Below are 25,875 nucleotides of genomic sequence, written 5' to 3' on the forward strand. Positions count from 1 at the left end.
ATTGCCTGGTTGCCTGGGCAGGTTATTTATTTATTTATTTATTTTTGTCTTGATCTACAGGTTATTATCGATGAACCCACACCATGACACATCAGTCGGAACTATCACGAAGTCATCATCAAGCAACAGTTATAACTGCAATGTAATGTAACACAAAATCTGCAAAATAGAAAAACATGTCAAGTATAGATGTATATTTTTTCAATTTATTTTCAGAGTCTTTGCAGATTCAAGTGATTTATTGATAAACGGTCATTTGTATAGGCTACTCCAATGTCAACATGGGCCACTGTTTTTGCATTCCTTTGGAGTTCTTCATGGTTTACATAACATTTTAGCTCGAGCAGGTACATGCCTTGGTAATTAATCAATTACTAATGGCCCATATTAGCTTCTATCACATACAGCAGAAACCCCCTGTTTCCCTGTGTTTCCTTACACAGCTCCATCCCATCATTATCCACTTTAACATCCTAATTCTCACTATCAAGCCCATCATACTGTTTGTGAGATGTGTGTGTGTGTGTGTGTGTGTGTGTGTGTGTGTGTGTGTGTGTGTGTGTGTGTGTGTGTGTGTGTGTGTGTGTGCGTGTGTGCGTGCGGTGTACAAAACGGACAGTTCAGCCCATGTGGAAAACGTGGCTATTATAATAACCGAAGCGACCTCTATTCCAATTAGGGCACCCGGGTGGGCAACAGCCGCATCCACGGGCGCACGCGTGTGGAGGAGGCGCGCGCGTGCTGGTAGGTAGACGTCAGAGCTCGCTCTGTGTCGCCGCGCGAGCGGAGCTCAGCAACACTTCCTCAATCGGCGGAGTCACAGAGTGAAAAAACCAAGGAGGAGAAAAAAAGAGCCAGTTTCGTCTCTCTGTGTGGAAAAAAAAGCTCCGCGTTTGCAGGACGAGGTGAGGCTGCCATTACTACCGTTTCCAGACCAGCCTTTTCGCAGAGTTTCTGTAGTTTTTTTTTTATTTTAGACATTAGAAGTGTGCAGAAAGTTTGTGAAGGTTCCTTCTCCTTTTTCATCCGCGGAGAAACAAGCTGTAACATTGTCGCTTTTAATCGTAACTCTTGGCGCTAAACTTCGGTATTTATTCACAGAAACCGCACATAGTAACACATTTTCTACAGCGATCTGAGGGGAAACTGCTGCTACACGATCCGATTGAACCCAGTCGGCATCCACACCGGTGTGATCATGTCTGGAGAACTGTGTTTATGTATTTTTTTAACTTGTCCCCTTTTTTATTGGCAAAAGATAAACATCACAGACATGCACAGTCCTCCTGCATATCGAGTCCACCCAAAATCGACCTCTGATTTCTCACATTTACGATTACTTCACCTCTTTAAGTAAATTGTTATGAAATTACAGAAGTTTGAACTTCTTTACATTTTCCTAGATAATCGCCTTTAACTTCATCCGGTCAACGCCTCTGAAAATGAAGTATGTTTAGCCCACGCCTATTCAAAGCGTCTGACATCAAATGCAACACTCGGAGCAAGTGTTTAGTTCAGTCCTGCAGGGTAGCTGTGGGTTTCTGATTAGTTTCTTTTGTGAACTGATACAGCTGAGTTGTTGTTAACAATGACCAATAATCTGCAGTGTATCTGAGATGATGTACTTTATTGTGCATTACACCAGTGCATATCAGCTGTTTGTAGTTCATTGTGGTCTTATTTTTCTTTCTTGTACAAACCACACACTTAGCAGTGTTGCCGCCGCTGCTGCCGACTCCTCTGTGGAAAAAGCCAACCTGAAAAACCCAACTGAGAGGTTAAGAGTCAGGATTCACAGACGATACATATTTCACATCGCTTGATCAAGTGTTAGAAACTTGTGCGTCTCAGGTGTAAGTACATGTACATGAGAATACACTGGATTTACAGTAAGTGATGTTACTCCGAGGGGATGCTAAGCTGGTCTGATGTTAAAGAAAAACTGTCACATTTATTTGTCAGAAAGAAAGTTTGGCTGAAACGTGCCGTCTGAGTCAGACATGAGGTGACATCTGCGATCAGCCAACTGACAGTCAACCACATCCTTCAGAGAAGGAGCTGTTGCACTGAGAAAATCAGATATAATGACTGATTCTTGGTCGATGTCTGTGACAGCTCATGGTGGCACTATGAAATAAATCTCTGGTGTAGCCCCTGTAAATTCTTCTTTTTTTTCTGTCGATGGAAAAGATTTAAAAGCATTTTCAGTATATGTGTCAGAGCGGCCTGTCAGGACTTGTTAATTCTAAAGAACTTTAGGTTACAGTAGGCATGCAGGCTGTATGAACTTGACACTTAGGAATCGTGAGCTGCTTCAAGACTGTACGAAGTGTAAACAGAAGTTTTCTCATTTCAATACAAGCATGAATCCATACAGATTTCCATACTACAATTATTGGGCTTTTACAGATTAATTCCATGTTTAAATGTAATTTTTAAAATGATCAAAGCAACAATGAAGTGTGTTGTTTGTGTCAGCAAACTCTCTTTTTCATGTTCATTCATTTGGGGAGGAAGCAGACTGAAGAAACTGAATAGGAAGTCTTGTCATTTGTAAGTTGCAGTGTAGTGATGCATGGGGCATAACCAGTGATTTTAACACATGGAACAAATCGAAGCCGCGCATAAACAGTTTGCTGGGTAATCAATCACGACTGGCCTCAATCGCATACTATGCTTTGCTATTGATCACCTTAAAAACCCTGACATTGCAGCAGCAGTGAGCAGTGACTGTATGAACACGGTCGTTCGTCACGCTCCCCCTCTCGTGCATAGTGGATTTTTTTTCCATCTTACTTTTCTTGTCTCAGAGTGGGCGGCAATGGTTTTAAGATTGTGAATACCAGCGAGGCCTACTGCGGAGCACAGCGTGCTTGTATTTGGATTAGCGACATGTCGAGGCTCGCTCTGGCTTTGTAGTTCAAGCAAACACCTCCCCTGTTGCAGCTGTAAGCTCTCAGACAGGGATGACAGGGATCTAAATAAGTTGCGATGTTGCTTTATGTTTGCTGTCAGATTCGGACACTGTAGTTGGCTTCTCTGCAAAACGAGATCTGGCGTTTGTAGAATAAGACAGGATGGGTGTGACTGAAGAGCACAGCTCGAGAGACGCATGCTATTTTGCATTGCACTTGGAAAAAAAGTGGTGTGTAGGTTGTAATAGGGGATGTTTCTCTGTTGTGTGTGTAGTAAACCATGCGTGCAGGAGCTGGTGCTATGAAGAAAGTATGGTCACAAACTAGGTGCACCACTTCTTAGAGAAAAGTACCTTTTGTTTAGCGTGTTTTTGTCATCTAATTAATAAAAACTGAAAATGTTAACAGAAACAAATTATGAATACTTTTTTTTTAATTTCACAGTGCATGTTAAATTAAATAAAACCTTTGTTTTGGCTCTATGACAGTCATGAACAACAATTGCAGTTGCCCATTTGATCGTGATCACCTCTGTTCAGGAGAGAATCAGGTTGTCAGTCTTGTTTATTGTCACTTTGAAGTTACAGTGTCCGTCTTTGGACGGTTGGAGTACTTGGCAGAAAACCCACATGGGCACAGGGAGAACATGAAAGCTGCGCACAGCCTGTATCATCTTCGTGTGAAAGGCTTTGTTAACATCTATCTATCTCTCAAATGTTTGAAGCAGTTGAATTCATTAATCTCCCAATCTGAAAGGATTTACTGTGGGTCAGCAGAAAATGGTTCATCTTCGCCGACAGCGATCGCTTGCTTGTGGGCATGAGGCACAAAAGTCTGAGAGATAAGAGAACCAATGATATGCTCACGTTTGTCAGACACAAGTTAAAAAATACTGTCGTTTCTTCTTTTTCCTGCTCTGTTTCATGTCAGTAATTAACATTTGCTTAAATGTTAACCAGCAGTTTATATTATATGAAGTGGATCTAACTGTGAGTAAATGGAATGCTGGAATATTTAAACATTGCTTGCTTTAAAACTGTGTTTGTTGATTTGTGACAGCAGGTGACCCTGGTTCTCTTCACCATGGCTCCTTTTTTGAGGATTGCCTTTAACTCATACGACTTGGGTGTCCTGCCTCAGCTGTCTGACCCGCCCTTCTGTGCTATCAAACTGAAGGAAGCTTTAACCACTGGTGAGAGAATCTGTAGTGATTTGCAACTATATTCATACAGTTTGTGAAAATTTTTTTGTGAATATAAGTTATAAGAAGCAACCATTCAAGAGGCACAGTTACACTGAGTGTTTTAGACTTTTTCTGCATCATGAAATCAAATAAAACATTGAGAAAATAGACAAATATTTGAATAACTTTCTATCTATTTGCTGTGCAACATGTTGCTATTTGCTGACAATGTCGCTAAGTCCTCTATATTTTCGGCTCATCTCTCTATCTTCGCCTCAGAAAGAGGAAAGACCCTGGTCCAGCAGAAGCCCACCATGTACCCGGCCTGGAAGTCCAGTTTTGATGCACATATCTATGAGGGGCGCGTGCTCGAGATCCTGCTGATGAAGACGGCGGAGGAGCCGCTGGCCGAGGTCACCGTTGGTGTGTCAGTCCTTGCTGAGCGCTGCAAGAAGGCCAACGGTCAAGCTGAATTCTGGGTAGGGCATTCGGGAAGATCCCCCACCCAGCGGTGGGATCGCAGAGCTGGCTTTTGAACCACGTGTCTGTTGTGTCCAGGTGGATCTTCATCCTTCTGGGAAAGTGATGATGGCTGTGCAGTATTTTCTCGAGAATGTGGATGCAGGTGATTGAAAACAATGGCGCTTCTTTCAAGTTTAATCTTCAGGCGCTTGGATGCTTGAATGCTATCAATTGGAGACAAAACCTTTTTTTTTTTTGTTTTCTTTTGTCATGACTCATTTGTCTTTCTGTGTCCGTTAGAGCGTAAACTGGCTTCTAAGGAGGAAGAGGCCCCGACATTGAACCGCAGACGAGGGGCCATCAAGCAGGCCAAGATCCACTTCATAAAGAACCACGAGTTCACCGCTACCTTCTTCAGACAGCCCACCTTCTGCTCTGTGTGCAGAGAATTCGTCTGGTCAGTCCGCTTTACACTATTAGTAAACGAGAAACTTAAAAACAGCTGAACAGAAACACCAGACTGACATTTTTTTATTTTTAAATCTTGTCACCATCTCTGATTTAGTAGATTTCTATTAGAGGAAGCTAAGCTGTGCTTGGACTTTATTGCTTAATCTTCAACCTTGCAATTTGGTTGTCTCGTTGTTGGGGGATTAAACAGATTTAAGGCAGCAGGTGTCTGCATTGTGTGTGCTAAATCCTAATGACTTTTTTCTTGATGAGATTAAACTAATCAGCCATGTTTTCTTGGTTACTCAAAATCACTGACACGATTGGAGGACACTATGGATGACTTTTTTTTTTTACTCCCTGCCTCTCACAGGGGACTCAACAAGCAAGGTTATAAGTGCAGACGTAAGTAAATATTATAAATACTCGAAATAGCGGTCCAATGTCTGGATGATGTGTTACTAAAATATGTTCTCTTCCACCTTCTCCCCTTTTTTCTCATAACTTTGTGTACATACATACAGGATATTCTCATCCTTGATCAAAGGTTCATCTTTGTTTTGTTTTTTTTCTCAGAATGCAACGCTGCCATCCACAAGAAATGCATAGACAAAATCATCGGCAGATGTACTGGCACTGCTGCCAACAGCCGAGATACGGTGGTACGTTTAACACAGCTGCACATTGTGTTCTCTCAGAGTTCCCCATTTGTGTTGAGTTCACTGCCTTTTCACTTAGTTCGTCCGTTTTCCCCATTTTGCCTTCTGCTATTGTGCTTATTTCCTCACATTATTGCATCAGAGTTTCATGCAAGACAGATGCCAGTCAGCATCCACATCAAGTGAAGCTTTACAGTCACTGTGGCTAAAGATTGCTCGATAGCAGTCAGTAAAGCAAATGGAAAGATTTGATTGTGCATGTTCACAAATGTTCAATTCTACATTGGAATTTTTAAAATGGGAGAAAGCAAAATGAGAAAACAAAAAGTTTAGAAGAGATTTATTGACACATCACAGGATTAATTTGCTACTGAAGTGCTGAATTGTGTTATTTTTTTTTTCTTCTCACAGTTCCAGAAGGAGAGATTTAAAATTGATATGCCGCATCGTTTTAAGATCCACAACTACATGAGTCCCACCTTCTGCGACCACTGCGGGAGCCTGCTCTGGGGTTTGGTCAAACAAGGCCTCAAGTGTGAAGGTAGAGAACAGCTGCAGTTTGCTGGATGGTCAGTGGAGCGTCAGTTCAATTTAACAGGCCTGTTTTTCTTCCGTTTGCAGATTGTGCCATGAATGTTCATCACAAGTGTCAGGATAAAGTAGCCAACCTTTGTGGTATTAACCAGAAACTTCTAGCTGAAGCTCTCACACAAGTCAGTCAGGTGAGTCCACAGGAAACGGTCTGAAATTACAAGTACGTTTTTTTTTTTTTATGTACGAGAACAGAAGATGGAATTGTCCCAGACCATTTGATCCTGTATGAGAGCGATGAGAGAGAACGGTGTGTTTGCCTGTCATGTCTCTGACATAACTGCTGTATTGGTGCAATATGTAAGGCATCTGGTCCAGTTTGAAGTCCGATATGCATCAGTGCCAAACACAACAGGCTGTCAAAGCTCTGTGTCCTCGTCCTTTGTCAGGATCTATGTGTACAACACAAGAATTCATGTGGCTGTTTTCTTTCCCTTGTACATTTTATGGCGAGTAAACACAATTACTGTACAAGTTATGTTATTGAGCATAATGTCTAGGGTGTGATTTATTGTGATTTATTGACTGTGTTTCTTTCATCTGGTGTAAAAAAGCCAACATGAATGCAGAGTCTGGCAACTGTGACTGATCGAATCAATTCAGTAGTCACTAAAGCCTGGGACAGACTATTTTGTCCAGTCGCCTAAGTCAGGTTTGATTCTGAGGTTTGTTAAGTTCCATCATATAATCAACACCTAAGTCAAAGCAATGTAGGAACTCCAGGATCTCAGCCTTTAATCAAACCAATACATAACTTTTTATTACGGTTCAGACTCCCGCAAGATTATTTTTTAATAAGCAAATACCACTCTGAGACTGTTTTTTATAAAACGCAAATGGAAATAGATAATACAACTTTATATTACTGATATAATTAAAATGGAAATAATTGAAATAATTGAACTCTTACTTAAGCTTTTGTGTGCATTCAATCTTATGCTTTATTCCAAATGTTTCATTGTGTTCTCTTCTGACATTGTTGGTGTGGAGAGAGTTCGATAGTGTTTTAACATTTGATGACTGCAGATTTTTAAATATATAGACTTAATTCATCAAATTCATAAAGCTTTGGCTGGGCAGTTTTACAGGAATAGTTTATATTTTTGCAAATATTCTGACATTCAAAGCTGTAAAATTTTGATCTGGTTCAGCTCAGTGTCAGTGTTGACCTGAGCCGTGATCCCAGCTGAGCCCCTTGTTCTAGTTTTACATTTGACCCCGTTGTAGTCCTAAATTCAGCCTGTATCACGGCCTCTTTCTAACACATATCCAAACACTGAATGCAGTCCTAACTCAGAGGCTAACAGAGGCACGATTCTTCCAAAAAAAAAGTGTGATTTCAAACACGCACCTCAAATGAAGATAATTACATCATTCATTCTCACTAAAATGTGACACTGCCAATCAGCGCTGCGTTTTGGCAGATTATGACGCCTGACCTTCATGTTAACCTGAGCTTTTCACTCAGGTGTTGTTTGTTGTGAAACGCCCACTTTGTTGCTTGTCTTGTCTCAGATCTCTGCTTTGAAACAAAACCTGTTTAATTTTGGGAACTAGCCAGGATTTACCTCCATTAGATAGTTGACCAGTCCTGGAAAATCTGTTTGTCTGGTGGTTTTATGTTTACTTTGGATTATTTTTTCTCTAATGCACCAGAGGTCCTCCACTCGTCATTCAGATCCAAACTTGTCCAACCTGCCTGATATTGGAATCTATGATGAAGTGAACAAGCTTGCTGGACTTCAGATCAATGGTGATCATTCATTCACATTGACCATATTGGCCCAGTACTGGTCCTTTCACAGTATTACAGGAACTCGAAGGAGACTTTTATTTATTGATTTTTTTGTTTGTCCATCAGATGTATCTCCCTATGGCACGTTGTGGGAAGGGTCCAGCCCTCGACCACAGTCTCGTCTGACTCATCTGACCCGGGTCAATGTGGACAACTTCATCTTCCACAAGGTCTTAGGGAAAGGCAGCTTTGGCAAGGTATTCACAAATAACCCGATATAACTTCCAATAATAGTTATCAGCTGTCACAAAAATATATAAATATATGCCTCAACAATGGATTTGAGGTGTATTATCAGAGACTGAGCTGCAGCAGAGATGTATTGATCAGCTGCTTCTCCTCAGGTTCTTCTTGCGGAGCTGAAGGGGCGTGGAGAGTATTTTGCGGTCAAAGCTCTGAAGAAGGACGTCGTGCTCATGGACGACGACGTGGAGTGCACTATGATCGAGAAGCGGGTCTTGGCTTTAGCCTGGGAAAACCCCTTCCTCACACACCTCTACTCCACCTTCCAGACCAAGGTGAGTTCCTGCTTTCTGAACGCCGCTGGTTTGAGTTTTGTCCTCGATACTTAAAGTGCAGCCTGTCCACAGGAGCACCTGTTCTTCGTGATGGAGTACTTGAACGGAGGTGACCTGATGTTTCACATCCAGGAGAAAGGACGGTTCGAACTCTACAGAGCCTCGTGAGTCGCATCCTGCCGCGCAGCCTCAGTGACACCATCTGCCGTCATTATTGAATCCCTGCATCCTCACGTAGCTGCCCAGAGACTCAACCACAAACGCAGAGAAAGAAGAGCACATGGTGTTTCTCTCCTAATCATGTCTTCTGCTTTTCTGTTTTACATAATCTACTCATGCCGTTGGGCTGGAGCAGGGCTGGCTGCCATTACCTTCTGTTCACTAGCAGCCAGCCTTGTAGGGAGCGAGCAGCTCTTAGTGCCTCTTTATTGTCGTGTGAGCAAGGAGGTATCAGTTACTGCCACCCACCTGCCAGCATACTGTGGGAATCCCTCCAAACACACACACATGCACACACACATGCACACAAACAAAAGCGCTGGAAATCTGGTGGAAGAAAGCGAGTGTTACAAAGTCCATAACTTGGTGGCGTGTTTGCTGCCAGCTGAAGTTAAAAAAAACAAAAAAACAAAAAAAAAAAATCACACATTTATAGACCTGCTAACAATTCTTAGGAGTTGCTGTGAGACAAACAAACAGGCTCCAGGATGATAAATACCAGAGTAATGTTCTTGTTTCATGATGTTTAGAATAACGTGAACTGTGTGGGCTTTCGTTCCAATTCAAATACACCGTGTCAAATTTAAATATTTCTGGAGTAGGACTTTTATATGTTAATATTATGTGCATATATGTGAAAAACATATTTAGTTTGACATTATAAAATTGCCATAACCAATTAGAAGGTTTTATTTTCTTTGTAGTAGTAGTAATAGTGCTGCAAATTTCAGACTGAATGCATTAGCCTTATAAGCCTTTAAACCATTACACTGCGTCGTGCAATGCTTTTCTCTCTGCCGTGCCCACTCACTGATCCTACACTGATGTTACGTCTCCTGTAGTTAAACCAGCGGACTGTAAGCCGACAGGAATAATTCTCTCCTTTACAAACATAGACACCTGATCTTTTGTTGGCGTCCACTGAAATCCTCCTCACTCAGTAGCTGTATTCATGCTGGATAATTTACCCTCAGGGAGCAAGACAGAGAGGACGGGCTATTTCATCATGTCACAATGCAATAATTCATGAGTTTGCATGTTTGCTTCTCGGGATGAGTGATGTGGCAAAGTTTTTGCAACAGTCCATCGTAAGCCTTGGCCGCTCGGGATCGGAAGCAGCAGCGGTTGTCCTGAGTTCTGAAGAACTGTAGCATCTGCGTCCTGACAGATAATCTAAACTCTGCTCTTTCTGCACTGTTGTGTTTATACTCTGTTACCATGTCTGATGGCCAGCTTCGCTGTAACACACTCTCTCGGCCACACACACAGCGTCACATAGTCGCTTTCTTACTTGCCGTCTTGGAAAGCAGGAGCCGATCCATCCATCCCTCATCATCAACGAGGCAGTCTGGGAAATAAGTCAATCCATCCAATATAACTAATCATTCTTCATTAGTCGTCTTGAGGCAATTCCTTTTTTCACATCCTCTGTCTGGGATGTGAGGGCCAGCCCGCGGTGTTGCTCAGGGAGCCACAGCGGTGACCTCTCCACTGCAGGAATTGAACCTGTGAACCCCCAGTCCTGCCTCTCCAACCTCTTGGCCACCACTGCAACACTGGAGGGAATTTAGTCTTTTTAATTCAGTTAATTCCCTTCATATTCACATATTCATTTAATTTCCTTAACATTAATGAAATTAAATTTTTTTGTTAAAAAAAACATTCACCATCCCTCAAAACTAATGATTGTCACTTATTGCTGTAAAAGCTTGAAACTGAGGTCAACGTTTTGCGGTGTTAATCTAAATGAGAGCGCAGTGGTGAACATCATGTAGAGCATGACAAAAACAAACATCTTTCACAGTTTGTGGTTAATAGCATTACTGAGTATCAACATCTGGGCAGCTTGTCTAAATGTTTCTTTTTGTTTTTTCAATACTCTCTTAGTATATTTTGCATTGTGGTTGTAACTTTTTCTCCATACTCTGATTACTAAGTGCAACTTTACTTTTTTACATCAGTTGCTGCAGATTTGCGGGGTGCGCTTGTCTCCAGCATGTCAGTGTCTGCTCTAAATGGGGCACGGACACGTTGTGTACGAGTGCTGACAGCGGCTGCTCACTCTGGACAGGCTGTTGAGATTTTTGTGATTTCAGATGTGACGGTGTCGTGCACGGATGCACCAGCTGCCGCAGTCAAATGGGACGCATCTCCTGGATGCGGTTACGCAACGTTTTTCCCGAGGCGGTGTCTGAACCGCAGCGTTTCACATGGCCTCTTTACCAGCAGCACACGGCCCCGTGCACCCGGCAGCCGCTGCTGACCTGTGAACCTGTTGATGCCGGTTCAGTCCTTCAGTTTTGCATTTATCACTGAACAGAGCCACGCCAACTTCCTCCCTAAAAATAATACTGACTTATTTCTTCATGCATTTCTGTTTTTGTGCTGTAACCTGCACGTACAGATAGAAGCTCTCTCTAACTTGCTCTAAAGGAACTACATTTATATTGATGTCAGGATAAAAACCAGACAAGCTGTTCAGTCCCTGTCAGTTACCAGTCGTCATTTACAGTGAATGACTGTGAAGTGGAGCAGAGAGACGGCTTCTCTGTTTGCTCTCAGGACTCGATCGTTCCTCCTGACACACATGACAGGAGAAGCAGGTCAGCGATAGGCTAATCTTTCAACTCATCGTGGCTCTTTGGTTTCACATTATCAGAGCGTTATTCACCTGTCTTCTGCTCCAAACAAATGTCTTCGTCAATAATTCATTCCTACACTGAAATGAGTCTGCAGTGACACCAGTGTCCAGCTGCCAGCTCCGTCGTGAGATATCTGCACTGCAGACCTGGAGCTTTCCAGCAGATATGAGGAGCTGACGTCTGTTTCTTTCTCTTTTGTCTCCCCAGGTTCTACTCTGCGGAGATAATCTGCGGTCTTCAGTTCCTACATTCAAAAGGGATTATCTACAGGTCAGAGCAAAAACATGCGTTACAACTAAATGTGTATTTTATAAACTTTAATATGCTAATTACTTCACATCAAAGTTGAGATGTCTGGATTTTTTTTTTTTTTTAGCTCACCGGTAATGTTCGTTTATTTGCTCATGCTATGTTAAAATGAGGCTACAGAGACTTCAAGCTTGTCCCGTTAGGTAATCCCACACATTTCGACAGTTCTTTTTTCCTGAAAGTTTCGTTATCATTGTGTAATAATGCAATTGCAAGAAAGGTCTGTTTAGAAAGCTTGGACTGTGGGCGGGGTCCTGAAAATTTATCCAAAAATAAACAATGAAATCTGGGTTTTGTCAAAAGGAAAATGTACATTTGGGTCATCGCTCGCAGTAATAAAGCTGACTCAAACATTCCAGGACCTGTGCAACTGGTTTTGCTGTCATTCATCAAGCTATATTATCAGGTTCGGTTTTCAAGGGTTCTAGTATTATCCATGAAAATATTTGGCAAAGAAACAACAATACACACCAATCATCTGTTCATTAACATATCACCGACCCCACCCTGCTTTGAAAAAACATATCATTAATGTTTTGGTTATCTTGATTCAGCAGACACAGAATTTCTTATCTCCAAGTTCCAATCTGCTTTTTTTTTTTTTATTTCAGAGATCTGAAGCTGGACAACGTGATGCTGGATCATGAGGGTCACATCAAGATTGCTGACTTTGGTATGTGCAAGGAGAATGTGTTTGGAGAGAATCGGGCCACCACTTTCTGCGGCACTCCGGACTACATCGCTCCAGAGGTACAGCTTCCCTGAAAACACTTCTTTGTTCTCGTGTAATCAAATCTGAATGGAAACTGCTGATCTGACAAAAAATCTGTTTGTTTGGTTGTTTTTTTTTTCCTGCTCAGATCTTACTGGGACAGAAATACTCGTTCTCAGTTGACTGGTGGTCATTTGGGGTGCTGTTGTATGAAATGCTGATCGGTCAGTCGCCTTTTCATGGAGACAACGAGGACGATCTGTTTGAGTCCATTCGTATGGAAACTCCTCATTATCCCCGCTGGATCAACAAGGAAGCCAAGGACCTTCTCGAGCGGGTCCGTACCGAACTCTTCATACTGGTGTCAGAGGCGTTGAAGAGTTTTACCTTTGAAGCAGCTGGCAGACTGTTGTGTGATTTAAAACGCTATTTTAAATAAAGTGTTAGATATAGTGGTATGCAAGCCATAGACAGCAAATTTAGCTCTAATGTGAACAAATGTTTTGTTTTTTTTCATTCAATTGAGTAAATCATATTCACAATTAAGGGCACTTGCTAATAAATATCTCTCAACAAGGTCACACTGTCATTCCTATTCAGACTTGAACAACTGTAGTTATTCTGTCTGGGACAAGGATATCAACTTAAGAAGGGTGAAAAAACATATTTTCATTTTAAAGGAACTTTGAGCAGTTTAAGTTTCAAGCACAAATTGTCAAACTCCTCTGTATTGAAAAAATAAGATTTTTTTTTTAAGTTTTGACTGAAATTAATTGAAACTGATGAGATAAATAACAAATACAGAAACTTTAGAGATTGAATAAGGTCAGGAACTCAGTATTGAGACCTTTTGAAATGCTTGGATTAAATGTAAAAGTCTGTGCAGATAGACCTAGAAAGAGCATACTAGATTTATCATACAAGCAAAAATAATCACTTGTAATTCTACAAAGTAAATCTGCAGTTTTTCTGATTGCAAAGACATCTCTAGGTTTATCAGGTAGGAACCTCCTTTCTGTGGTATTTCTTCTACTTCTTCCACAGAACTCCTAAAAGAGGCCAAACAGTGATCTTTGGCATCTCACTGTCCCTATACAGCTCAAACAACACTGATCTCCTCAACAAACACAGGCCCGGTTTATGCAAGCTCATGGCAGTGACCGTGCCGATACTGAATTCCCGAGCCAAATGTTACATTGCGTATCACTTTACCTGAATCCCCATCTGCCCATCGCTAGTTTCACTCCATAGTTCACTATAACTCCTCAAGATGCCAGGTACCACGAGAGCACGAAGTGGTGTGTCAAATGAGTGAAAGGTTAAGTTTGTTAAAATATTCAGCGGGGTGTTTCCATCTCTGTGGAAGTTATCATAAGATGCTTATGTTTTCACTGTTAGTTTGAGTGAGCCACTGTCCAGACTGCTGACTTCTGCTTTCTGAAAGCAGAAACCGGCGCTTGAGCCTCATATAACAAATCAGACTGACTGCACTTTTTTTAGCTGTGAACTACATTTTTCTGAGGTTTCAGTTACGGCTCTCCTGCTGGGTTTCAGACATAATGGACTTTCTGTTTTTGTGTCGGTACAGTTGTTTGAGAGAGACCCCAGTCGCAGGCTGGGGGTTGTGGGGAATATCCGGCTACACCCGTTCTTTCGGGTCTTCCACTGGCAGGCCTTGGAGATGAGAGAGGTTGAACCCCCCTTCAAACCCAAAGTGGTATGTTCCAAACGCTTCACCGACAATTGAATTACAGCGAACTGTCTGTTGTGCGCTTTGCTTTTTTTGCTGTTTTTTTATCATCACACTGAGATTTTTTTTATTTATTTATTTATTTATTTTTTTGCAGAAAGCACCGAATGACTGCAGCAACTTTGACCGAGAGTTCCTGAGCGAGAAGCCTCGGCTCTCCTACTGCGATAAGAACCTCATAGACTCCATGGACCAGTCGGCCTTTGCTGGTTTTTCATTCATTAACCCCAAGATGGAGCACCTTTTAGAGAAGTGATTGCAATGCCAGTCTGACTGAGTTCTCTGCTGTTTATTGGCCAGCTCACTTAGTCCCAGACGAGGAAGCTGATCCAGGAACAGCATTTATGTAATTGTATAGTATGCACAAACTTGGGTACGTATAGGAGTAGAAACGGGCCCATGAACTGTATATTTTGATGTTACTGTGCTTTGTTGCATGACTATTATTTGTCTTGGCTGTGAAGGCCTCTGTGAGTAATAATATAAAAGGTCAGGGGTTTAAGATCCTTACATTCCACTTCATGTCACTACTATCACCTGTAGCCATTGTTTTTAATCCCTTTACTTTCAGTTTCAGAACAAAATGAAATTGAAAACGATGAATGGGGAGTGCATTAGTAATAAACTGTACTGTGGATGTTACATACAGACTATGTAAATGATGTGATCATGTGTAGAACTGTCAGCTTGAGAAAAGACTGTCCGTCTTTAATTAATGCTTAAAAATGTGTCCTGCGCTGTAGAAACATAATTGTTACCTTTGACCCAGTGGATCAAAGGAGCGGTGAGAATATGAAAATGAGAATAAGTTGTGGTTTTATGTTTGACTGAACTGTGCCATGCGGAGATCAAATGTAGAAAAAACAGGTCCTGATGAACTGGGTGCAGCTGTGGGTGCAACCATGTGGAAGTGTTACCGAATACCAAAGTCATGGAGTGGAAGTTACTGAAATACTGTATATAAACAAGGTATATAAATATATATATATTGTTGTAAGATGTTAAGTTGTATATTGGGTTGCAAAGGATGTTTTTTTTTTTTTTTACTGTCTCCATTTTTTTCATCTAATTAAAAAAACAAAACAAAACAACTCCTAAGTGTGTCGTGATTCTTTAAACTGAAATTATGTGATGTGGTGTCTTTTAACTTGTTCAATCAAATTAAAATTCAAAGAGGCTCTATCCCTTGAACTAAAATTATTCCGACATCCCTGCATTAGATTCAGAGGAATGATATAGAAAAATTCCAAATTCCAAAACATTTGAGAAATTTTTAAACGTTTGAATAAAGTTAAAATCTCGGTAAGAGAAAACACATGAACTTATTAACTGATGAACACACACTTATTTCATGAACGTGGAATATCAGTGATATTTCAGCAGGAGTTTGCGTCTTGCACATGCAGACAGAGGCATGGTGAACGAAGCGCGCGCCCTCTCGTGGCAGCACGAGCAGTACACGGACCTTACGTTTTTACGTCCTTGCATGACGTCAGTACGCACAATGTGTACGGAAGTGTTTTGTGTGACCGGTCTCTCGTCTCTCTCTGCTGTCGTTGCTTTGTCTGAAGCTTTCTCAGGATGTCTCTAAAAAGATGATTCTTCGTGAGAAGCGTCGTGAACCTTCCACTGGACAGACGTTTGTAACAGAGGAAGGATGAGTTCTCAGGATGTGCTCAAGAATGCCTCCACTTTGGCGTCGTATAATGTGCTGCTACAGGTAAACAGTTGAACTTTGAATAACATCGAGGTGCACGCGTGTTAGATGTGTGTATTGTTTCCATTTCAGGTGATGTTCCGCGTGCTCACGTTCTTACTGAATGCCTTCACGCTACGGTTTGTGTCCAAAGAGCTGATCGGAGTGGTCAATGTCAGGTAAACGTGTCAGAAGTCACAGTGGGGTGTGATTTCACTCACCCAGCTGCTTTAAAGTGTGTGTGTGCGTGTGCGTGTGCGTGTGCGTGTGTGTTTTACAGGCTGACCCTGCTGTACTCCACATTAGTGTTTTTATCCAGAGAGGCTTTCAGAAGAGCCTGTTTGAGCGGGGAATCGGGGACAAACCGCAGCTGGAGACAAGTTATTAACCTTCTCTGGCTGACGTGAGTCGTCTGATGAGCAGAAGAAAGCATCTTCAAGGTGTTTCTGTCCTCTGCTTTTGGGTGATAAGTGGGATCTACCGATTGCGCTGCGCAAATAATGGATTTTTACTAGTGTTAGGGGACATTTCGTCTATGTAGAATTATTAAAATGTTCAAGGTCGATTGATAAACCTGCAGGATCGATAGATTGCAGCTAATGCATGTTAATTTGGTAAAATGCACAGCACCGTGATGGATCTTAACTGATCCATTATTTGCACAGCCCAATCGATAGATTGCACATATCGCCCAAAAGTGCATTACATATTCATCCTTAATGTGTCGCTGTCATTCTTCATATCTGCAGGTTGCCTCTGGGTGTGTTATGGGCATCTCTCCTGGTTTGTGTGTGGCTGTGGTTCCTGGAGGTCCCGGATGCCCGCACCATTCCATACTATGGTCCCGCTGTGGTGCTGTTTGCTTTGGCGGGAGTGCAGGAGCTGCTGGCAGAGCCCCTCTGGGTCTTGGCTCAAGCTCACATGTTTGTCCGACTGAAAGTTGTGGCTGAGAGTCTGGCCATGATCGCTAAGTGCAGTGTCACCGTGGTGCTGGTGGTGTTTGCTCGTGAATGGGGCCTCTACATCTTCTCTGCTGCCCACGTAAGAAATGCTCTGAAGTAATACAACTGTTGACCTCCCCAGCTCCTGCCACAGCATTAATTTATTTTTACTGCACATTATGTTTGTATTTTACTGCACATTATGTGTATTTCGGTTTGAGGTCAAAAGATATCCATGATAACAGAATAAAATAAAGTCACTTTTAATTCTTGTTACAACATGTGGAAATAATAAACAGTGCTATTGATATGAAGTCAGGTGAAAGTTGTATTGAAGTATAACAACACTGATTTGATTGCTCTCTCCTCAGTTGGTGTACACGGGATTCCTCGTGTTGTGCTATGCGGTTTACTTCATTCGTTTCTTGGGATCCAAAGAATCAGCCAAGAAGAAATTCCCTTTGTGTCGTGCTAGAGATCTGCTGCCCAGCCGAACTGATGCCGAGGTGAAAAGTCGTTGTTTAATGCTGTTCATTACTGAATGTTAGCATACTTGAAATCCTGCTGGATTATTTTATTAGAAATCAGCAGACTGGTTTAGATTTGATTTGCATTTCATGAAAATCATTAAACTTGCACAGTTCTCTGAGTATGTGGATGTGTGTTTAAGTGACGTGTGGTGCAAATCCAAGAAACAGTAGAAAGAAAACCTCCTCAACTCTGCTGATTTCAACCAGATTGATCCTGCTCCATCTTTCATTTTGTGCTTTACACCATTTTTGACCTATAATCGTGCTCTTTTGGTTTTGTTTAAAGCCGTGGATTGACTGGACTCTGGCCCGGCTCACTTGGAGCTTCTTCAAGCAGTCCTTTCTGAAGCAGATCCTGACGGAGGGCGAGCGCTACGTCATGACCTTCTTGAATGTCCTCAGCTTTGGAGACCAGGGTGTCTATGACATCGTCAATAACCTGGGCTCGATGGTGGCGCGCTTCATATTCCTGCCAATCGAGGAAAGCTTCTACATATTTTTTGCCAAAGTGTTGCAGAGAGGACGCGATGTAGAAAGTCAGAGACGGGTCGGTAATTTCAAAGTAAAAGTGTTTGTAAATGGATTTGAAGGAGCTGTTGTTGATTTGATCCCTGGTTGTGGGTTTTGTTCGCAGGAAGATGTTGCCATTGCAGCAGAGGTTCTGGAGTGTCTGCTGAAACTTGTTCTGGTGATCGGTCTGATCATTACAGTGTTTGGCTATGCCTACTCTCACTTGGCTCTGGATATTTATGGCGGCAATTTGCTGAGTAGTGGAACTGGTATGTGAGAGATGTCAACACATTTAGCTTTTTCTTTTTTCTTTTTTACCAGTTTGTTGTTTTTGTGATTTTCTTTCCCTTCCAAAGGTCCCAGCTTGCTGCAGTGCTACAGCTGCTACGTCCTCCTGCTTGCTGTGAATGGTGTATCGGAGTGCTTTGTATTTGCTGCCATGAGCCAAGAAGAAGTTGATAAGTAAAATATAGATCTACAGGCAACAATACACTTTTTTCACTGCAATATGACTTGTCAGTGAACACTGAACTTGTATTTTTTTTGTCTTCTCAGATATAATCTGGTCATGCTGGCCCTGTCGGTGTCATTCCTCTTCCTTTCCTACGTTCTGACATGGTGGGCTGGCAGTGTTGGCTTCATTATGGCGAACTGCCTCAACATGGGCCTCCGGATCCTCCACAGCCTGCTCTACATACGCCGCTACTTCAGACCCAGTCAGTGGAAACCTCTCCGAGGCCTGCTGCCCTCCCCACTGCTGCTGCTGGCACTTGCAGTCAGTGGAGTCGTCACAGCAGCTTCTGAGGTATCCGGTGATTTCTTTACTTTAAGTCATTGCAGTTTCTTATCTGACGTGCAGATCAGAGAGCTCCATTTGAACATTATTTTCCGGTTTCAGACGGCTTTCTGCTGTGACAGCGGCTGGATGCTGAGGCTGGTTCACATCGGAGTTGGAGCTGTGTGTTTGATCTGCGTGCTCGCTGCAGTCGTCTTCACAGAGACTCGACTCATTCAGTTTGTGATGACTCAACTTCTGCCTCGATACAGACAGAAGGGACGCTGAATTGATCGGTAAACCCAACGAGAAGAAAGCGTCCATTCTGCTCTGAAATATAAAGATTTGCTAAAACAGTTACTGACTGCATGAAAGCAGACTTAAAAGAAAACAACTTTTTATCATCGTTGATATGGGTGTGTGAGTTTACATGCCTGCAGGTTGTTTTATTGGACCATTCCTGTGTTTTATAAACAATTATAGAGAATTGTTTGTAATTCTTTTGCAGGTATTCATTTACAATTTCTAAGTTTTTTTTTATATATATATATAATTGTTTCAGATTATATTGTTAAAGAAAAATGGAATGTGAAGAAAATGGAAGAGCTTGTTACAGCCTTCATTTATTTTCCAATAAAACAAAACAACTTTGTTCATGTTTCTGTGGTTGCTTAAGAAGTGTCAAATGTTGAAATGTCAAATACCGATAGTTTGGAATTGTTTAGTATACTTTTATTTTATAGCTATTAATGAAACGGGAACAGTTGAGAGACAAATTTTGGTTTGAAACAAAGTCTCTCTGATCTTTCTCGTAATTTCCGCTGAATTTCGGGTCCCTAAAGGCTGAATAATGACGCCGTTATAGAAGCATGAGCAGGAAAGGGTGGGAGGCCACTCATTTTCAGTCAGGCAACGCTTGTTTACTCTCCTCTGACGTTCTTTAGAAGATCTGTTAATGAGTTGGCGTTCACAGAGTTTGAAGTCTGATGATAAAAAGCACTCCTCCTGTGAGCCAATTCTAAACTTTGACCTCACTTTGCTTGTTACAGAGAAAACAGTTTTAAGAAGTGTAGAGAACAATCCAGATCAGCGTTAACATCTTGCTGTGGTTTCATCTGGTGAACAGTGAGGCTACAAGCTGTTGCACTGATCCCAAAACAGCAGGAAAGAGCAAAGCATGAAAATATCCAGAGGCAGAAAGGAGGAGGAGTGTGTTTACTTGTTACGTCATTTATTATTCTTGGGCCCAGATTTATTGTCCACAGGAGCATATGTGAGAGCGCGTTGGTCTCGATCCACAGAAGGAGAATTTGCACATCATCCTCAGCTGCCCAGCCACCATGTCCCAAGTAAGGCTTCTCTTCACGGGACATCTTTTCGCACTAACAGGAATTCCTGCAGATGTGGGAAACGTCATTCATGTGATGCTCTTTTTTTTTTTTTTTTTTTTCCTGCAGCCTGGTCAGGAAGATGAACAGATGCAGCGGCCTGAAGTGAGAGAAGAGGAGCTGACAGACGCAAAGACCAGACTGGGTACGAGCGGCCCTGCGAAGAGCAAAACCTTCCAAGTAATGGAAGAGTGCGGTAAGGACATAAACATACATGGCCCGACTGGCTTTAAAAGAAAGTATTTTACTTTTGCATGTGGTTAACGTTGGGTCACTTTCTGCAAGGGGCAGTACTTGTGTGCTGAAGTTTCCACTCCTTATACAGAAAGATGGGTTGTAATGATGGGAGAGCTCTCTGTTCCCCTCCCTCCTCCCCACTGAGACAAAGCCTGTCAGACTCCTACTTTTTCCCCTTAGTTAAAGTGAAATATCTCCTCCCCCACAGAGAAAATGGGAAAAGCTGCTCCCTCTGTCTTCAGTCGGGCGAGATTGGGAGGAGAGACGGCTTTCAGCACACGGTCCGCTCAACCAGCCCGGAAATGAAGAAAGTCCCTTAACTTGCTGGCCAGCATGTTGGAGGGGTGGGTCTGTTCTGTAATTCTCTCCATATTTGGTCAAAGTCATGTTTGTAGTTCTGCATCAACTGTGGACTTCAGGGAATGTTTTACCCAAACATTCAATAACACCAGAGTGCAGTAATAAAGCTGACTTTCTTAAATAAAATATTGATGAGTTTCTCTTCAACTTCCAACAGTTTTGCACTTGATAGTTTCTAATTTCATTTAATGAAAGCAACAAAAGTGGTGACTGGTCTGTTGTATCCAAACTGACCATTCACACCTTATTCTGTTATTTATTTCTGGCACCAATCACACCTGTACTTAGGGCGATCCAGTGAAAATGTAATCAACAATTTAAGAAATGAGGCAATTTGTATTTTCCTCTTTATTCAAAAAAATATCAAACACAATGAAAGAAAATGTCTGAGCTATTACAGCCTCAGGCCGAGGCAAGAACACTGGACTGAGCTACAGTGGAGATTAAACAGGGCAAGAAATGAAGAATGAGAGGAACCAACCAGCTGAAAACATCTCAGGTGCTGCAGTCGAACAATAAAGAGAGGAAATCCAGTTATTTCATAAACTTGTGATGCTGGTCTTGAAGGATTTTGGCTGACGACTTGGCGTCGTAGAACAGCTCGTTGATCTCCTCCACTTGCTCCCGCTCCACCGTTTCTTTTCCCTGAACGCGGCCCAGCAGGCTGGCTGGAGTCAGCAGCTGCACAGCGTACCTGAGACAGCAAAGACAGGAGTTAGTACACAGAGGGAGAGGAAAATGAGAATTATGTGCTTTTTTCTTTACTGTTCCTGTGGATAGTTTTTTTTTTGTTGCTCTCGTCAGTATCACAGTATTTCTCAGTACCTGAGGGTTGTCTTGGTTCCGATCTCTGCCAAGTGTGTCAGCGCCTCCTCGCTGATGCTGATCCCCTCAGTCTGAGCACGGATCTTGATGATCTGAAAGTCCAGAATTTGTCAGTGAAACAAACACAAACAAGATGCAATACACATCAGAAATTCCGATACTGTGGGAAATTAAACGGACCTGCTTCATCTCCTGCGGTGTGTAGAGCATGGTGCGGATTATCATGACTCTGTCCAGTAGGTCCAGCGGGATCCCGTGTGGAGAGCTGATGTCCTCCGTTCCCCTGATGAACAGGAAGCACGCGTTTCAACGGCAAACCTTTGCATTTTCTCCCCCACATTACAAAACATCTGCCAGCTCTGACCTGATCAGGCAGTTCCCTCTGTTGGAGGCAAATACGACGATGGGTGCGATGGTGCTCTCCAGCGCTCGGTGGAGATACGTGAAGCACTCTATGTCCAGCATGTGCACCTCGTCCACGAACAGCACGCCGGGGACGAGCTCAGCTGTGCCCTGGTCGATGTAACGGTTCACCACTTTGTTGATTTCTGCACGCAGCTTATCTGGAGTAAAGAAAACACAGAGAGGCCGAGTGTCACTAACAAAATGATGCAAGTGGAGCCGACGGTTGACGTCTGTCCGGGGGCAACAGTTTCACCCTACCTGTGATTTCTGTCTTCTTAGGCTTCATCAGTTGTCCCATCATAGAAAGGATGTCCTGGCCACCCTGAGGATTAACAGTCAAAATTAAAATGACATGTTTGCACCGTTGAATACGACCACATGTTATTGTACTGATATGGTTCTCTACCTGCGGTCGGGCATTTGCTACGTCCAGGTCATGCAGTGTGACGTCTTGTACGATCTCCTTCTTTTTGTGGACGTCGCCTTTGGGGAGTGGGACGTACTCCTCCGCCTCAAGGTCAAACTCTGTTGCAAAAGTGTCACATCGGCCTTGCCGCTGCAAAGACATGGAAATCAACACATTTTAAACAAGCTCTTTCAGAAAATAACTATCCACCTTTAAACACAAATGAAAGTACCCCATGGCTGAGAGAGAGAGAGAGAGAGAGAAACGGAAGAGATGATCAGGTGTATGAGTGAACCCTGTGCCAGCGCGATGCAGAGCCGCGGTTGGATGAAAGAGTCTGACAAAGCAAATCATCAGATTGCTGTCAACAGCAACAAATGTGCCACTCGGCCCTCCTCTTCTGCCCTCTGACGAAAGCCGAGCTGCAGCTCTGGCCCACCTGCGCCGATTAAAGGAGCCGTCACCAGGGCCTGTCAACACGGGCCACAAGCCCCGCCGCTGGAGATGGAGAGATAGCAGCAGCGCGAAGAGCTGCAGGAATGAGAGATGCTCATTCCAGGGAGTACAGCAAAAAAAAAAAAAAAAAAAACGCAGCTGAGCTTTCAAGCGAGATGAAAGCATGCCACCATGAAGGACTCGGGAGGACAGGCAAGAAGGACAACACCTCACTTTGGCCGAATTAAGAACATGTTCATGAAGAAAAATTTATATATTATATTTGTGACAACAAGAGTTCCAGAAAATCCAGAGAGTGTATCTATTTCAGAGTTTTCATTCACTATTTGATGATTAAAACACATTCGACAAACAGATGAAGAGACGAGGGCTCACCTTCACAGCTCCACTGTTAGCTTCGATGTAGATGACGTCCCCCACTTCCACACGCTCCTTCTGGAGACTCTCATAAATACTGGGATCAAGCTGAGGAGACACAAGCATTTTCAAGTCAAATCCAATCTTTCAGCACACCCTGTGGAAATCCAATAGCAGTCAACAAGCAACAAAAGAGAGCGGAATCAATAGATTATACATGAATGTTAATTAACCCCCCTTTTTCTGACTAATTTTTCTAAGACAAATGTTTTTACATGTATTTTAGATTAACTACTGATGTTAAATTGGCTGCATGTGCAGCAGTGTGTGTAGTTGTGTTAGTCCTGTGATGAATCAGTGTGCAACATGACTTGCCACTATATGACACCCAAAAAAAAAAAAAAAAATTACATAATTTAACTTAAATACAAAAATAGAAGGGGAAAAAAACAACTGAACTCATGCTGTTCAAACTTTAATTAAATGTAGCTTTAACAGGTAGGGTTTTGTCAGGCAACATATATTTGAGATAATTTACAGATTAAGACAAAAAATAACATCGGTTTGAGATACAGGTCTTAGGAACACATTCAGTAAAATGTATTGTGAAAAGTTGATCATGAAAGAACTACGGATAAGAGGAAATCACACTATATGTAAATACATAACACAACACAGTCCAAATATCTAAGTAACCTATAGTGAAAGAAACAGGAGTGAAACAGAAGACGAACGACAGGTTATTGTTCGCAGTCTGACCTTGAGCTGCTTGGTGCCTTTGCCTGTCTTCAGACCGATGATGACATGGCTGATGGTTTTCCCGTAGCCACCCATTGGATTCTCAGTCTCACAAGGGGTCAGCTCTGTCACCTCCCCTTCATACACCTCTTTAGTTTCTTTGATGCGCAGACCTGGATGTGGGCGGCACACACACAGGAACGGTGCAGAGTAAGACCTCAATCGAGCCTTTATATTCCTTCATCAGCTAAGCTGGCACATCATTCAGACCACCGAACAATGTATTTTATTACTGGAAGGAACGTGCGTGTGTGTGCGTGTGTCTGAGAAATGCCTTGGCATCATTCAGTGTAACATGATCACCCTCTTGTTCTTCCCTCATGCAGGCCGTGGTCGTGAGCATGGGCAGCACACAGGTGCTTGATCCTCAGTCATGAGGGTCAGAAGGCAATGCATAAGGGAGGGACTGTCTGTCACAGTGCTGTTATTGACAAAGTGATGACAACCTTCACATGAAACCAACTCTCACTGTGGATCCTGTTGTGGAGCTGAGCTGAATGTGCTGATGACTAGCTAAGCTCTATTTCCTTCCCATGCGATAGGTACCATCAGCAGTCAGACAAACCCCTTTCTAACTAGACTGTCCCTCCCTCTCGTCAACTTCTTAAATCCGCTTTCAGGTGTTGCTTTTCAGCTTACGACACCTGGGTGAGCAGGACGCTTTGTTGTCCCTGTCCAAGGACATCTCCCTCAAACCCTGTTGAAACTAGTCAAGAATACAAAAAATACAGAATGTGAAAAACTTTGACTGTTTATTTCTTCATGGTTGCAAGGAAATTCATAAATATAACTGTCCCTTTGTGCTACTACCTTCAATCTGGACTCTATTAGAATCGACCAAATAACAGCAGCCAGTTATTGATGATGGCAATGATCTATCTAAGTAGGGATTGACAATTTAGGTGAAAATTACCAATTGCTCTCCTGAAATTTTCCATCAGTACTTCTGTTTTTTTAATTTCTGATGAGTAGACTTCACTGCCGACCATGGGACAGAATGGAACCTTGTTTCCCAACTCCTGAGCTACGGCCAAGGCAAGGGCAGTCTGAGGGCAAGATGGAAGGAGAGAGAAGAAAGAGATCATCAGCAATAACAGAAACAACAAATTTGTTGTGTCTTGCAAACTAACAGACAGCATGCTTACCTTTCCTGTTCCAGGTGGCCCTGCCAGTAAAACTGCCCTTCCTGCCATCTTTTTAGATCGGATGAGTTCCACAATAATGCCACATGCCTACAGAGAAAAATAAATCATATGTAATGGTACTCAGAACTTTTTATGCAATACAAGAAGATTGATATGTACTCTCCATACTGTTGGATAGCACACAGGTCAGAGCAAGTCTAGAAAAACGCTGTTGTTTAAAATTGCTTAACATTCTTGTAGTTTTGAAAACAGATTCACTTACAAAGGTCACAAAGTATAAATTTATAAATACAAGAATAAAACGGATACAGATCGTTACAACATAACTGACGTTAAAGTTTCCCACTTTGTGGATGTGCTGAATAAAAAGATTACCAATTCACAAACGGCGTAAAAAGTGTGTGTCAATTAAAAGACAAAAACCAAAATAAATGACAGCGACATCTGCATAAAACAGATTTCCTCTCACAGACCTGAAGACGCAACAGCGACACCCAATGCTAACAATATTAGCATTTTAGCATAAAATAACGCATGCAATTATTTAAATTTTCGCCGCAAAAAACAGTAACTCTGCAAATAATGAACATGCTACAATACGAATTATTCTGGCAGCGTGTGGCATTACCTCTCTGGCCGCCTCCTGCCCCACCAGACCGCACGCTGTCTGTTTAGCATTCCCGGCCTCGTCCAGCCCAAGCCCTTTGACGTGACTGTGAGAAGCGATCCTCTGGGTTTTTGTGGTACTTTTAACCTCCTCTATTTTCATGGCTGTGTTATTCTTTAAGAATTATGCCCGTGGACAGTCTCTGATGCGACAAACAGGATCAAAAGACCCCTA

At 42.4% G+C, this 25,875-nt stretch overlaps 4 protein-coding genes across 5 annotated transcripts; 3 read left to right on the forward strand and 1 right to left on the reverse strand.

Annotated features, from left to right (window-relative positions):
• Positions 1-815: 815 nt before the first annotated feature.
• prkcda (protein kinase C, delta a) lies at positions 816-15,283 on the forward strand. 2 transcript variants are annotated; one of them, XM_030091879.1, is made up of 18 exons: positions 816-905; positions 3,975-4,107; positions 4,378-4,577; positions 4,657-4,723; positions 4,861-5,017; positions 5,384-5,415; positions 5,587-5,672; positions 6,081-6,210; positions 6,291-6,391; positions 7,917-8,013; positions 8,122-8,252; positions 8,400-8,573; positions 8,646-8,737; positions 11,642-11,704; positions 12,355-12,493; positions 12,604-12,792; positions 14,044-14,172; positions 14,303-15,283. In XM_030091879.1, exons 2-18 carry the CDS (start codon positions 3,999-4,001, stop codon positions 14,459-14,461), a joined length of 2,055 nt encoding a protein of 684 aa, XP_029947739.1. In that variant the 5' UTR covers positions 816-905; positions 3,975-3,998; the 3' UTR covers positions 14,462-15,283. The 2 variants fall into 2 exon arrangements, with proteins under 2 accessions (XP_029947739.1, XP_029947740.1); XM_030091880.1 differs by having other exon boundaries at positions 824-905; positions 3,978-4,107; positions 14,303-14,461.
• Positions 15,284-15,726: 443 nt separating this feature from the next.
• Positions 15,727-19,309, forward strand: rft1 (RFT1 homolog). Its single transcript, XM_030091428.1, has 10 exons — positions 15,727-15,925; positions 15,995-16,080; positions 16,182-16,304; positions 16,651-16,942; positions 17,214-17,348; positions 17,659-17,919; positions 18,007-18,151; positions 18,239-18,344; positions 18,438-18,687; positions 18,781-19,309. Exons 1-10 carry the CDS (start codon positions 15,863-15,865, stop codon positions 18,943-18,945), a joined length of 1,626 nt encoding a protein of 541 aa, XP_029947288.1. The 5' UTR covers positions 15,727-15,862; the 3' UTR covers positions 18,946-19,309.
• Positions 19,310-19,846: 537 nt separating this feature from the next.
• Positions 19,847-20,796, forward strand: mustn1a (musculoskeletal, embryonic nuclear protein 1a). The gene is made up of 3 exons (XM_030091430.1): positions 19,847-20,006; positions 20,115-20,241; positions 20,491-20,796. The coding sequence occupies exons 1-3, from the start codon at positions 19,998-20,000 to the stop codon at positions 20,586-20,588; spliced, it is 234 nt and encodes a 77-aa protein (XP_029947290.1). The 5' UTR covers positions 19,847-19,997; the 3' UTR covers positions 20,589-20,796.
• Positions 20,797-20,972: 176 nt separating this feature from the next.
• ruvbl1 (RuvB-like AAA ATPase 1) lies at positions 20,973-25,803 on the reverse strand. Its single transcript, XM_030091429.1, has 11 exons — positions 25,663-25,803; positions 25,035-25,121; positions 24,803-24,935; positions 23,851-24,002; positions 23,110-23,199; positions 22,279-22,428; positions 22,131-22,194; positions 21,832-22,030; positions 21,648-21,750; positions 21,468-21,559; positions 20,973-21,336 (listed from the first exon to the last, which is right to left on the reverse strand). The coding sequence occupies exons 1-11, from the start codon at positions 25,801-25,803 to the stop codon at positions 21,177-21,179; spliced, it is 1,371 nt and encodes a 456-aa protein (XP_029947289.1). The 3' UTR covers positions 20,973-21,176.
• Between the last annotated feature and the right edge of the window lie 72 nt (positions 25,804-25,875).

This window comes from Salarias fasciatus, chromosome 5, assembly GCF_902148845.1.
Source record: "Salarias fasciatus chromosome 5, fSalaFa1.1, whole genome shotgun sequence".
NCBI classification, from domain to species: Eukaryota; Metazoa; Chordata; class Actinopteri; order Blenniiformes; family Blenniidae; genus Salarias; species Salarias fasciatus.